Genomic DNA, 14,554 nt, shown 5'->3' on the forward strand with positions numbered 1-14,554 from the left:
ATACCGTAGATAAAAAAAATCATTACTCACCTCCCCCGGCGTTCTGTCGCGCTCCGGCAGGATGTCGCTCGCTCTTCGTCCCCGGAGCAGCATTGCTTTCTGAATGCGGGGCTTGAAATCCCCGCCTCCAGAAAGCTAATACACACGCCGTCAGCCAGTTACAGCCATTCAATGACAGCATTGAATGGCTGTGATTGGCTGAAGGCGCACGTGGCTTCAGCCAATCACACTATTCAATGACATCATTGAATGGCTGTGATTGGCTGAAGGCGCACGTGGCTTCAGCCAATCACACCCATTCAATGATGTCATTGAATAGTGTGATTGGCTGAAGCCACGTGCGCCTTAAGCCAATCACAGCCATTCAATGCTGTCATTGAATGGCTGTAACTGGCTGACGGCGTGTGTATTAGCTTTCTGGAGGCGGGGATTTCAAGCCCCGCATTCAGAAAGCAATGCTGCGCCGGGGACGAGGAGCGAGCGACATCCTGCCGGAGCGCGACAGAACGCCGGGGGAGGTGAGTAATGATTTTTTTTTATTATAAGACATACCCCGAAAGTAAGACATAGTGGGGCTTTTGGGGATAAAAAGAAAGTAAGACACTGTATTACTTTCGGGGAAACACGGTAGTAAAAGTGTAAATCACTTTACCTAAAAATGAGATTTCTGTGCTGCAAAAATCTCTCTAAAGAGGTGTTGGCCACTAGGGGTGGTCCCTTCTAATTTGCTGCCCATTGCCTGTTATCATGTGAAATTCATCTCTAGTAATAGAGATACAGCTGATAATATGACGTCTTGTTTCACACTGCCAATAGAAGTCTATGGAGGGAATAGCAGAAAGACACACAGAACTGCTGCTGTAGCTAACAGTAAGTGATTTACTGTCATACCAGCTACTAAACATCACATCTACACAACTTAGTGTTGCTGCAAAAGGTCCTCCATGATGTTTGTCACTTCTCTGTGTATCATATATCTGATTAGAATTTAATGTTTTCTCCATGTGTGGTACATGGGAGACATTATAGTAGCTAGTCTACACCCACCAGCTCAGGGACAACTGAGAAATAGACATGCAGCCTATAGAGGGGAAAACTGGTTGAAAAAAAAAAGGGATACAAGTCATCTAATGGCCAGATGTAGCGTTATTCCTCATGTACACCACCAGAAGCAAATTCTAAAAAGCCACACTTCAAGGGTACAGCCACATGGGGCGTCATTTCTACACCTGATGAGGATTTGGGTGTGAATTTGTGGCAGATTTCACCCTCTCATTTGAATGGGTGAAATCTTTGATGTAAATCCACAGCATAAATTGACATAGTGCAGATTTAAAATCCACATATCAGGTCCATTTACACTACAGATTTCCTGAGGATCACCCATACGTTAGACTCTTGCTGATCTGGGAACGCTCAGGTCACAAGTAAACTTCATAAAGTAATTGCATTGTTCTATGCATTTGATGGTAAGCTATACTGTATTCCCAGTGTGCATAGCTAAGAGTGGGGAAAATGGGTGACAGGTCCCCTTTAAAAAAAAAAAAAAATTAAAAAATTGGTTTGCTATTTGATTTTTTTGGACTCTATATGTAAAATGTCCTGCAGCTCAAGAAATGGTAATGTAGCACAAAAACTAATAGTTGTGCCAACTCATTTTTTAGTATACTGCTACCTGTACAAATCTGAAGATCGCAAAGGCAGGTGCGCTGTCATCTGCATACAAGGTCCCCAAGATGCTGAGGAGCTGGGTGTTGAAACAACTATCGCCTAAGCCCAGAAGAAAGCTGCAGAAGACGGCCAGGGCTTTGCTGGAAGAAAACAAGAGATACAACATTGACAAGTGCTTAGCAATGATTACATATAACCTTGTTCAACCTCTAATAAAACGCAGAGGAACCTCTTTATGATATCATGCTTAATAGTTTGCATAGTCTGGAAGTTTTATAGGTTCATTAGAGGTACGGCTGTAATTACGTTGTTTTTCAGCCCATGCTATTTAGGATTCTGTCGGAAACCCTATGTTGTCACCGTCTTCCGAGAGCCGTCAATGAAGAATGCCTTTAGTCACTCCTTAATAATTCCCAGTAAAGTCAAATAGTGACCCCTGCTGGCTGCTCGATGGTGCTGCACTGGGCCCTATGGCATACATTTATAGATGAAGAATACATACTCTTCAACATGTACTACAGTTATTTTTTTAGCACTTTTAACTAAAGAACAAACCAGAAGCTATAGCGACCAGTAACCGCTGTACACACACCCTATTACATAGCAAATATTATGTGGGGGGCTCCAGCTAAAGGGCCATTATACAGCTAATATTTTAGAATTTAAAGAGGTTGTCTCAGGGTGAGAACACTGGTCCATTGGCCCAGACAGGCTCACCTCTATGAGCCAGGATGGAGTACCACTATGCATGCAGCAGCTCCCGTTTTGGTGGCCCCAGCCGTTACATGGTCAGATCCTCATTTGAATGGTTGCCATGTAATACTACATTCTCCCTGAAAGGAAGCAGGGAAATATGGATGGCCAGAATTAGCTTTCACCGGTTGTAACAGCTTATTGACTAGAGGCTTCGGACCAGTGGCATGGGCTTCCATTTCAAAAGGTGGTGTTTTAATGATACAATTTCTTTAAAAAAAAGTGAGGCTACGATTAACACTAAAGAAAAAAAGTTAATTATTTTGCCCAATATCTGTCCATAAATCTAAAAATATAATAGCAAAACGATTTTTCAATCACAAAGTGTTGCCTCATGAAGAAGGTCACTTCTCAGTCAATCAGCTGAGGGTTTGGCCATTGGAAGACTGGGCAATCACCTATGAATCGACAAGGGAGGTTTCTACCAAACACTGCCCCTACAGGAAAAATGTAGTATTACATGTCAGCCATTTACATGAATAACTGACATTGTAATACTTGGTTAGGTTGGATTCTTATTGGCAGATCTCCCTCCAACCTTTATCCATATGTTGTCCATATGGTTGCCTTGAAAAGTCTTACACTTTAAATAGAGAAGCATTCTAAGTGGCGGAGTGTAAATCCCTGGCTGATTCAAAAAAAATAAAGAATATATTTAGACAGATGAATACATGTTATGAGCTCATGTACAGGGTTGTTCCTGCATGCATTAGCTTAACCCTTTCCAATCCAATTTGTATCCTGGTTTTCCTAGGAGGCTTACTCTTTTTCTGCTGTTATACAACGGCGCTATCTGCTGGCTAAAGCCAGTACTGCATGAGGTGACACGTTGGATAGGCTCTAACAGCAGAGAGCCTGGCAATATACAGTAAGAGAACCCTGACGGACGTCTTACAACATCGGACCTGTACAGCCTTAAATCATAATGTCTTTAGACGTCAGACAGTGAATTGGAAATGGTTAATGCATTTTTAAAAACCCTATACAGCTTCTCGTAGGACCATCTATGGATCATCACTGCAGCAGAAAGTTAACTTTATTGTCCTAACTCAAATGACAGGCTACATACAACGCCATGACTACTAATATGATAATTAGGCCTCAACCACAAATTTAAATGTACCTCTCAAAATGGCCATGTTTGGTTACAACACTAAGAAGTAATCGCTACTAAAAACTGTGTCTGACTCTACAAAGAATCCTGTACATTTATTGAAGGTCCTTAACAATGAATGGAGAGTTTGTGCAGAGCGCTCTCTTCTGCCCGATCTCACATACGGCATGGAGAGAGGTTGCTACGTAGCGGGTAACAATCGTTGAGGCGACTGGCCGCCGTCTGGCAGGTAGTGTGTGTGTCTTATTAATTAGACTACATATGCCGTTAATTTAGTACCTTGGGTCTACAAAAGCACGACTGTATGATCCGTCACGGGAGGCTACAGGGGTATCATTTGGAACACTGAGGAATATCAAGTAAAAAGCCAAAAAATGAACTACGAGGCCCAGGAGGAACACTGGATTTCTCCCAAAACGGCTGTTCTTGCTGAGCAATCCAAAAACTGCTCCGCCTGGAAATAAATGGACAAAATGTGGATTAATATGGAAAATGTGGAAAGAGGAACGTTTCTATTAAGCAACCAAAATGTACTTGAAGAACCAACCTAAAACCTCTCCAAGTCCAACAAATATTCCCGATAGCCCGATGAGGCTCTTGGCATCGGCTCCAAATGAGTTGATAGCTCCAATACATGTGCCAAACACACCAGAGTAAAAGGTGAGCTCGAAACCTTACGGGGCGAGAGACGACATTCATTAGAAACGCAGCATGACATGGACTCAAAGTACAATGAAAGAAATATATACATATCATACACATACTATTTATTGCATTTCATGTACTTTTTTTTGCAAATAAGAAATTTGTAATTTGATTAAAAATTCTCCTCCGTTTGACTTCTACGCCTGCATTATTACAGTACTATGCACGGTGCTCGATCCCGTTCTGTCCTCGCTCTACTCCCACATCCCGTAACAGCTAGTCTAAATTAAACCTAAGAAACACACACAAATCTAATATAAATATGAATTTTGGTCGACTTTCAGGACAGATGAGAGCGGCAAGAGAGCGGTTTGTGGAATGAAGACCGAACAGCATCGAGCAGCTTGTATAATGCAGTACTACATGCCAGCTGTGGAAGGCGAATGGAGGAAAAAACTCAATTTCTTTTCCTTCCAAATTAATAAAATTACGTGTAACAATAAAAAAAAAAAAAACTATAAAATACATAAACCACATCAACCTATTACCTATACCTTACATCTATATTATATTACAACTAGGCTAGAAATAAATGGGATTAAAAAACAATTAAGACAACTTTCCTGATCTAGTTAAGAGAATTTAGAGAGAGGCTTTACAGCAGCTCCATGGGCCATTCACACAATGGACTGTAGGGGACCCATTGACTTGTATGGGAGACTGTTCTAGGCATGTTCTGTGATCTGTGCAGGTCATTTTGCAGGGAGGGGAGCAGATAGCCACAGCTTATACCTATTGTGAATGGTGGATTCAGTGTTATCTACATATATGTGATGCCTCTCAGTGTAATCCGGACTGTGACGTCAGCAAGAGGACTGCTGGAAAGCTTTCTCTACAGATGAGAAAGTATCAGACTATTAGGATTTCAGCAAGAGGGGTGGTGACGTGAGCCTGCAATGAGGAAAGAGTGGCATGGGACCTCTGTTTTCGTGATCAGTGGAAGCCTCGCCGGTGATAAAAAGCCAATTTTTGAACAAGCCCGTTAACGATTCATTTGTAAGCCCCACCAACTTGCATGACTATGGCGCTCTTAGCCACACGGCGACCACTACATGAGGTCCTACCCTCTGTATGGTATTTATTCTTCAGCACTTTAGGCGCTGCTCACATCTTTGTCAGAGCCTCAAATCACACATCGCATCATATTCCACAAAAAAAAAATTGGTGTTGCCATCAGCCATGTTTTTCCCGTCAAAACGGCAGACCCTACGCTGGAACCAGGCAGACCATTATAAATCAATGGGTCAATCGGGTGCCAATGCTATCCATTGTAGGATGGATCTAGCAGAGTGACGTAGTGTGAACAAAGCCTAAGGATCCGCTCACCATGCATTCGTAGGGTCCGCCCCCAATGCGCTGCATAGACATACGGTGGAATACGTTATACCAGTCGCCATGTATTTTTTACTGTACGCTTCTGGATGGAACAGTGTAGCAGACATGAAGGCCCAATGAGCAAAAAAAAAAAGTTAAAAACTTAAGTACGTAATTTCACAAAAAAACATAAAATGAAAAGGTGAACGCTGTCAAAAGCGATCTAGAAGACAAACACACCAGCAACCGAAAATACAACTACTTGGGAAGAAAACACAATTTCAGCCTGGCATTATTAGACGCCTGAAAGGCGAGGAACATTTCATGTCTTCCTTGTAATCTGCCTTCTCATTATAAACTGTGAGTAATGGATTGTGAAGACGAGCATTTACGGCGTGGAAGCCTGCCCTCCCATCCTACCGGCTGCGCTGCTTTTTCTATTAGCCTACTGGCCTCTGTCTGTTGCATTAAATATCTTGTTAGCAGCTTGTCCTGAAAAAGGTTACTGCCGAAACCCAACACAACCTCGCAGGTATCTATTAAGAGGCGGCAATGTGAGAGAATCAGGAGAGCCGACTCATCCGCCATTTACCCGATGCTCTTTTTGCCGGGAGCTAATCTCTAGCCGGCTTGCTGCTTGCAATCCTCGGAGTATGTCATGATGTTAGTGCGGCTGCTTTGAAGGCGGTGGCTACCCTGTAGGGGGCGATAATCAATAACCTGCCTCCTGCTGCGACGCTCTCCTCCGCAATCATTTGCAAGAAAGAAAAAGCATTAAAAAGTAATTGTACGGCGAGTCCGCCGCTTTTTGTTTTTTTTCCTCCTTTCTCTCTCTGATGTTATACAAAGATAAAAGTCCCAGTGGAAGCGCAGATATACAAAAGATGCATTCACATCCGATTATCGCCTTCCCCGCGTCAGCTGGGATTTATATTCAGACGGAATAAAAGGAAGCGACATGAATCAACGCGCAGCAGAGCGCACAATGGGGGAGATTTATCAAAACCAGTACAAGCAGTCCGTAGCATCCAGGCAGGCGGGTGCCTTTATTGTCCAAATCGGAGCGGTTGCCATGGGCAACTACTCCACGTGTCTTTGCACTGATTGTGATAAATCTAGCCCCACCGCTGAGTTCCAGTCTGTAAATGTGATTTTTTTTTTCCCGCCCCCCACGCCATCACTAGGTGACGACGTGGAATCCGCGACCTGACGGCAATGTTCATTGCGGACGGGCTGTGGGTTGGAAGGCTTCTATTGACTTCAATGGAAGCCATCCATGCGGAGCCCGCATGAAAATGGAGCATTCCGCGATTTTTCCTCCGCGAGCTGAAATCACAATTGATTTTCGGTTGTGTGTAAGAAGCAGCAAATCTCCATAGGAAGTAATGGGCAGTATTTGCTGCAGATTCATGGTGTAGATGCTGACCGCAGATTCCACAGCAAATATCTGCCCGTGTACAGGAGGCCCAAGGCCTCTTTCACATGGGCGACAGTGATAGGGCAGCAGTGTTCTGAGCGACATTGCTGCGTTATTTTGCAGCAATATTGCGATTGTGTGGCGCCACCTTTGTGTGAGTTTGTAGCGCTCTTTTGCTTGGATTTTCAGTGGGCCTTAAAATATAAGCCTTACTCTGAAAATAAGCCCTAGCTGCATAAAAAAACATTACTGATAGACGCTGTCCGCTCCGCCACACTTCTCCGGCAGTTCCATGGCACTTGTTTGTAGTCTTCAGCCAGCGCTTCCTGGTCAGAGGGTTCATAAAATCCCGCCTCCAGGAAGTGCTGGCTGTGATTGGTTCTGAAGCTCCACAGCTCAGGCAATCAATGGAACGCTCGATGAAATCATCACAGCCATCGCATTGAATAGCAGTGATTGGTTCTTGAGCAAGCGGCTCAGCCAATCAGAGCCAGCGCTTCCTGGAGGTGGGATTTTTGAACCCCTTGACCTAGAATCGCTGGCTGAAGACTACAAATAAGGCTCCATAGGGAAACATGGACTACAAAACATTGCAAATCGCAGCTGTAGAGAGCATGCCGCACTTTTTTTTCCCCTCGCAATGTAGCAGCCTACAAGACATCGCTAATGTGAAGGAACCCACTAGAAAGCATGGGCTTCACATACATGCGACTAGTAGCGCTGTTGCATCGCGAGAAAAATTGCACGATTTTGTCGCCCGTGTGAAAGCGGCCTAATGCATCTAAAATAAGAAAGAAGGCAACTTTGCTGCAGACATTTCTATCTGCCTTGAACTTCTAACTAACATGCGTTCACTAAGACTAATGTCCCATTCAGACAGGACGAGTGTCGTCCAAACGAGTGCACGGACGCCGATGTCACCGCTGAGATCATTAGCGCTCGTGCAGAGAGTTCACACAGGCAGAGATCACCGCTGGATTACGGGCTCAGCACTTCACCTTCCATGTAAAGTGCTGAGTGCGCAGCGTTTACACTTAGCGAGAATCCCGCGATCCAGCAATGATTTTTATGCCGAAATCAGAGATAACGAACAGCAAGTGATTTTTTTGCATTTACACGGGACGATTATTATCCAGTTTCGTTCGTTTAAACACGTTTTGAGCGCTAGTCGTCCCGTGTAAATGCCCCTTAAGGGGGGTTTCACAACTGCACCTGGGGTTCCACCTTCTTGCCCTGTTTGAGAAGCAGGTAAGGAGAATCCCCACAATTGAATGGCTCTGTCTCAGGATGGATCTGTACAGCGCCAAACAGACCCCAATGACGGTTTCCGCTTAGCCGCACGGCTTTTGAACAGAAGAAAAAGCGCTGCATGCAGGGTTATCTTCTTCCGGTATTTTGAGCCGGGTCTGCGACGAACCCTCCAGCATGAGGGTCCAAAGAAGACGTAAGACCGGCCCAAAAAGACTAAAAGGGTTTGTTTGTAGTGTTATCATGAAGGCTTTGTAACTTGCGGCGACAGAAGGCGCTCAACAAGCTGCTCCTGGAACTACAGGAAGGCGAGCGTTCCCGGGGCTTCTTGTAAATTGCGTATTACAGGTCGCGATCTAAATCATGCCGGGCTCACACGGTTGTATGCGGAATCCGCTTGTGGAGAACCGCAGCGGATCCCAGCTGTGAGCCGGACGCGGCGTTGCATACAGTCACGTAATGTACCGCGTATAACTGCCTACTCACGCAGGCGGTCATGTGCGGTACACCTTTTCTTGTTTATATTTCCCGCGCCGTCGCTCTGCGGTGACGCGGGTACCCCCAGCCCGTACACAACGTAGCTGCTATGGGCTACAAGTATATTCGTGACCATGGAGCACAACGGGCTCTATGTTTGTGGATATCCGTGGTAAATTAGAACCTGCTGCGTTCTGTTTTCTGCGAGTGGATTACATAATTCTGATCCTCTAATGTGAGCGGAATTGTGTAATCCAATGCGATTGATTGATCTGCGTATTACCGCGGATCAGACGCATGCGGAATGTCATCTTCAGACTTGTGCGACGGCCATTGACTAGAGCGTCCCTTTAAAAGAACACAAGCACAGAAAAGAGCAAACGCCTGGTGTAGATCTACAGAGCGGCAGGAAAAATGACATTTCCATATGCCGACCCTCTAACCCCTACATAATCACGTAAGAGGAGATTTTCAGCCTTCTGAAATGATATTGCTGCTGCGGAGCAGGAATGCAGCGCCGGTAAGCGGGGCTCAGCGGTAGACTCACTAGTATGTCAAAACATCAAATCAAACTGGATGAGCAAACCGCTTTGTGCTTCGGCGCTATTGTTTTTGGTAATAGAAAAAAAACCCTCGCACACTGTGTAAGAAAACGTTATCTTTTGTGTAAACCAAAATAGCGCTTTCCATCCACCCACATACAGCAATCATTACGAATTAGCTACTGTATATCCCACAGATTGCAGGGCGCGTTAACCAGGACACATTGGCTGCCACGTATGAAGAAAGAAAGCAAATGCACAAAAGACCAGAAAGAACATCCTAAACACATTTGTACGCAGCCTTCTGACAGGTTTTAACTCTTTCAATACCAGCCATTTCTCAAAAGTTTCCCTCGTGTTTTTTTTTACCCCCACTTTTCAAGAGCTATAAAAAATTTTTTTCCTTTTACCATATGAGTTTTTTTTGCGCAATGAGCTGTATTGTCTAAAAGTATCATTTTAGGTACCATATAATGCATTGAAAAAGTTTTAAAAGTTTTTACGATGAAGAAAAAATAAAATAAAATTGCACCTTCTTTGAACTGCATCTCCCGCTCCACTGCTCAGTCCTCCCTGCCCAGTCTCCTGTACACAGCCTGTAAATGGTCATCGCAAGCTGCAGCAGCCAGTCACAGGGCTCAGCGATCCAGCGCTGATCTCGGTTATTGGCTGCCGCAGCTTGTGAGAGGCGTGAAAGAGAAAAAGCTCACAGTGCTGCCCTACTGTACTTATATACTGATACAAAATTTAACCCTTTCCAATGCAATTTGTATCCTGGTTTTCCTAGGGGGCTTACTCTTTTTCTGCCGTTATAGAACTGCGCTATCTGCTGGCTAAAGCCAGTACTGCGTGGGGTGACACGTTGGATAGGCTCCAACAGCAGAGAGGCTGGCAATATACAGTAAGAGACCCCCGATGGACGTCTTCCAACATTGGAGCTGTACAGCCTTAAATCATAATGTCTTCAGAGGTCAGACAGTGGACTGGAAAGGGTTAAAGCACCACATGCTGAGGGCATGCAACAGCCAAATCGCTATATGCATGAGCATTGCACAAGTGCACAATACCGCTGCAGCCTGTAAATATGATGGAAAGACCCAGAGTGCCGGTGTGGGAGATGCAGGTAACTGGGAGAAGAGAGTATCTGCTAGTTTGCTACGTTGTTGCATGGGGGACATGGTTTTGAAGGAAAAAAAAAATCTTGAACAACCCTTTTAATGATTTGCAGGGAGGTTGGGTTGGTAAAAGGATTCCCTATTTAAAAGGACTTGTCCAGTTGTAAACTAGCGATTGCCTATCATTAACACAGGCCATCAGTAGTAGATCGGTATGGGCCCGCCATTGTTCACCTGTTCTTCGGGCCGGCGCACTGAGCAGATTTCTACAAGAAGTAGACAGCTCCATTCTCATTGCAGTGCCCAATTTTGGCATTACAGGCAAAGTTCACATTCATTTCAATGCAAAGTTTGCCTGCAATAGTCAAGTCAGACCATTGAGGTGAGAACAAAAGTTGTCAGCTCAGTGCAATGGCCCAGCGAACAGCTAATCAGTGGGGGTCCTGGGCCACAAATCCCTGCTGATGTACTGTTGACTGTCAATGCTGCAGATAGGCCATTGGGGGTTTCTAACTGGACAACCCCTTTAGGCATTTCCATAAACACCCGATTATTGTGTTCATAGTGGTTTCAGGTACAGCCATTATGAGTTATGTAAATCTGAAATTTGGGGGTGATGTAAGCCCCTCACCACTTCCTCTGAAAAAGACAGTCTTGCACGGCTTGTAAGCCTCCCCTCCTGAAGGGGCCACATGTGCTTTCTTGAGAACGAAGCGAGCAGCATATATCGCCGCCACTCTGTGTACAATATTCTAACTATCCCTAGGTACTTTAAATGTGGAAATGCGAGAACACTTGAAAGAGTTTGTCTGGGATTAGGAAAAAGGGACCGCTTTTATCAGAAACAACCCCATTGCTGTGGGCTCACGTGAATGACGACGAGCTACAAACCACACGCAGCCCACAAACTAATGTGGTGCAGGTGTGGCTGGGAGAAAAAAAAGCAGACACTTTCTCCTAATTCAGGAAACCTCCAGATCAGAAAACCATGTTATACAATAGAGGTCCTTGTGGAATAACTGGAGGGACCTGTCAGGAACATGCGTGGCGGCGTTACCTGTATACGCCATCGATACGCTCAGCAACAACATTTCTTTGGTTATCGACAGCCTCAAAGACTTTGCTGTAAGAAGAGAATAAGAAATGATGAATATAAGAAAGTGCTTGGTGTCCAAGAAACTGGTCAAAGGCTCCGCAGAGACTTACTGAAGGCGTCCACGGCTTTAGTCATATTGCTCTGGGAAGACCTGCATTGGGGGAAAAAAAACAAAACTGGTCTCAGGATAGGTATAAAAATATGTATGTACATCATGTATAGAACACAAGAGAAAGGATGAGGAAACAAGCGGTCCGCTTAAACCCCAATGGCATTTGAATTTTTCAACTTTAGTTCAAAGAATTCACAAAATTTACTGTAATTGTTAAATAGTGTACTGGCTTCATGTCCACAGGTGGGTCGGGTTCAGTGGGCGGGAGCCCCGCCGCAGGATCCCAGCCTGCTCGCGGTATGAGGACATTACCTACCAGTCCGGATGCGTGTGGGTCATCTGTCGTCTCGTTCATGCCGTCCAGCATGCCCATCAAACCCCTTCCTCCCCCGCACATGCGCAGTGGAAAATTTTTACATTTTTTAAAAAAAAACCCTGCTTTTCCGCAGCACACCCGGAATGACAGTTCCAGGTGTGCCACAGATCGAACAGCTTACATTGACTTCAATGGAAGCCATCCTTGCAGGATCTGTGGCAAAACAGAGCACGCTGCAACCTATTTCCAGAAAATGCAGGCGCCCATGATGGTCTATGGGCGGCTTGAACTGCGGATCATCCGCGCTGGTGCCCCACGCGGATCCAGGAATTCAAACCCGCCCCGTGGACATGAGCCCTTGTAGTATGGGTTGTTGTGGATGTGGCAATACCAATTATGTGTAGTTTTTTGCATTCTTTTTATTTTCTCACTATGTAAAGCATTCTGTAAAAGGGAAAAGAAAAACTTTTTTTTTTTGATCTGTAAAAACTATTAGATGCTGCAGTCAGCAATGTCCATGGCATCTGCGGGGTTAAACGGCATAGAGGAGCGATTAGATGAGCAAGTGCTGCTCCTTTCACTCTTCTTCTGGATTAAAAAATAAAACCCAATATGTAACAATTAGAGAGCAAATCTACTCCCTGATTAACAATGAGTGATAGCAAAATAAAGTCCAGGTTATCCCTAGATAGAACCGAACCTACAGCTGTTTTAAGTCAAACAATATATTCTACTTTTCTGGCAGAACAAGTCCTGTTTGGGGTAAGCAGTTGAGAAAGAGAGGGGTGTGGTAAAATGATGGTAGACTCACGCGCTCCCTTCCAAAACATCTGAATTTCCATCATCCTCTTCATTCAGCGGTGATACATTTGGCTTTGGCGTCCTGAGGAGGAAAAGTAGAACGGTCCCAACCAAGCTGATCACAGTCAGAGCAATGAATACTGTCCTGCGGTCTCTTTCTGGTTCGGAAAAAACACATATATGATAAATAATGACAACAAAACAAAAAGTTATATATGCCATACATGTAGGACACCTGGTGGTATAAACTGTATACAAGTATACAAGGCTCTTAGGGACCCGAATAGGGATTGTGTACAAGTATATAGAAATCTGGTTCCTCAATGATGGCTACTATCTGAAGAGTTTTCAGAAGCAACAATCTGTACACACTGGCATCAGGAATTCTTCCTTTACAAGAGAGTTCCATCTTGAACTTGACTAACGGATACCATAGACATCCAGTGGGTCTGTCACGATTTCTACACACCCATCCTAAAATATGTGAACATACCCTAAAAGAATCATCAACAGCCTGTGGCTTATAATTGGTTGTGAACTACTACTCCCAGCCTACAGCTATCCGAGCGTGCTGGGAATTATAGTTTGTCAACGGCTGCAGATCCACAGGTTGGACACCATTGCTCTAAAAGATCCCATCCCAAATGCAAAGTGACCAGACCCGTATCACATATCCAAAACGTACCTGATATGGTGGTCTCTCCTTTCCAAGCAATGTAGATATAGAGGTTTCCAAAAAGCATACTACAAAAAAGAAAGGGGTGGGGTTAAGCAGTATAGGGCATCTGTATACAAAGGCTATATGGTAAATGCAACACTGGCATACCTGAACTGTAAGAGTGCCCAAAAGATGCCACTGTTCCTCCCAATAGACTTGTCATCAGAATTCACAGTCAGACATACCCCTTGAGCAGTCCAAAGAACTGAAGAATAACACAAGTTTAGTTAATTCACAAAGTGAACTGATTCAAATTAACCCTTTCCAATCCAATTTGTATCCTGGTTTTCCTAGGAGGCTTATTCTTTTTCTGCAGTTATACAACGGCGCTATCTGCTGGCTAAACCCAGTACTGCATAAGGTGACACGTTGGATAGGCTCCGACAGCAGAGAGGCTGGCAATATACAGTAAGAGAACCCAGACGGATGTCTTCCAACATCAGAGCTGTACAGCCTTAAATCATAATGTCTTCAGAGGTCAGACAGTGGATTGGAAAGGGTTAATCGTCTTGCGAAATAATTTGCAGATGGAATCCAGGTTGACTGGTGCAAACAAATGACTTATGGGGGAAGGTTTTCCTAGTCTGTACATTTCGTATACACCCATACAGGCGCCTGAACAGACTCTTGAAAAAGCTGATCCGCAGGAATATTTAACCCCACAGCGATACTTGTTATAGCTGATGTGCACAGGGATTGTCTTTGAGAGTCGATACCCACCCGCAGCAGCCTTGATCGAAGGTAACTGTGATCATCGCCATTTTCTTAAATACTGTAGTCAGTTCTGATAGCAACATTTAAATACCCCAATATGCATCTAAAAAACCCAAAACGTCCACCCCCACAAGCATGAAGATCCCCAGGACTGCTGCGTACTTTTGCCTATTAAGCATTCCTGCAGAAATACTGCAATACTTCACTATTGCAGTATATTATATCTTAAATAAGGAATCAAATGGTCGCAAGTAAGAATAAGTGGAATAAAATTATTATAAAGAAAAAAAGTAATGAAAATTAAAAGTAAAAAAAAAAAAATAAAAAAAAAAAAATCTAACTTTCCCCATATTTATAAGGAAAAGTCAAAACAGAAGAGACAGATTTGTTATTACTGCCTCCGTAAAAGTTTGATCTATGAAAATAGTGCATTATTTATCC

At 44.1% G+C, this 14,554-nt stretch overlaps 1 protein-coding gene across 1 annotated transcript in view; it reads right to left on the minus strand.

Moving 5' to 3' along the window:
* Positions 1–14,554, minus strand: part of MFSD11 (major facilitator superfamily domain containing 11) — a 33,589-nt gene that overhangs the window by 3,967 nt on the left and 15,068 nt on the right. The window contains exons 7-14 of the mRNA XM_066588062.1: positions 13,508–13,604; positions 13,367–13,425; positions 12,692–12,839; positions 11,563–11,603; positions 11,414–11,479; positions 4,086–4,211; positions 3,818–3,992; positions 1,676–1,811 (exon numbers count right to left, since the gene is read on the minus strand). Coding sequence (XP_066444159.1) covers positions 1,676–1,811; positions 3,818–3,992; positions 4,086–4,211; positions 11,414–11,479; positions 11,563–11,603; positions 12,692–12,839; positions 13,367–13,425; positions 13,508–13,604 — 848 coding nt within the window. The remainder of the gene's footprint in view (positions 1–1,675; positions 1,812–3,817; positions 3,993–4,085; positions 4,212–11,413; positions 11,480–11,562; positions 11,604–12,691; positions 12,840–13,366; positions 13,426–13,507; positions 13,605–14,554) is intronic.

This window comes from Eleutherodactylus coqui, chromosome 13, assembly GCF_035609145.1.
Source record: "Eleutherodactylus coqui strain aEleCoq1 chromosome 13, aEleCoq1.hap1, whole genome shotgun sequence".
Lineage (NCBI taxonomy): Eukaryota > Metazoa > Chordata > Amphibia > Anura > Eleutherodactylidae > Eleutherodactylus > Eleutherodactylus coqui.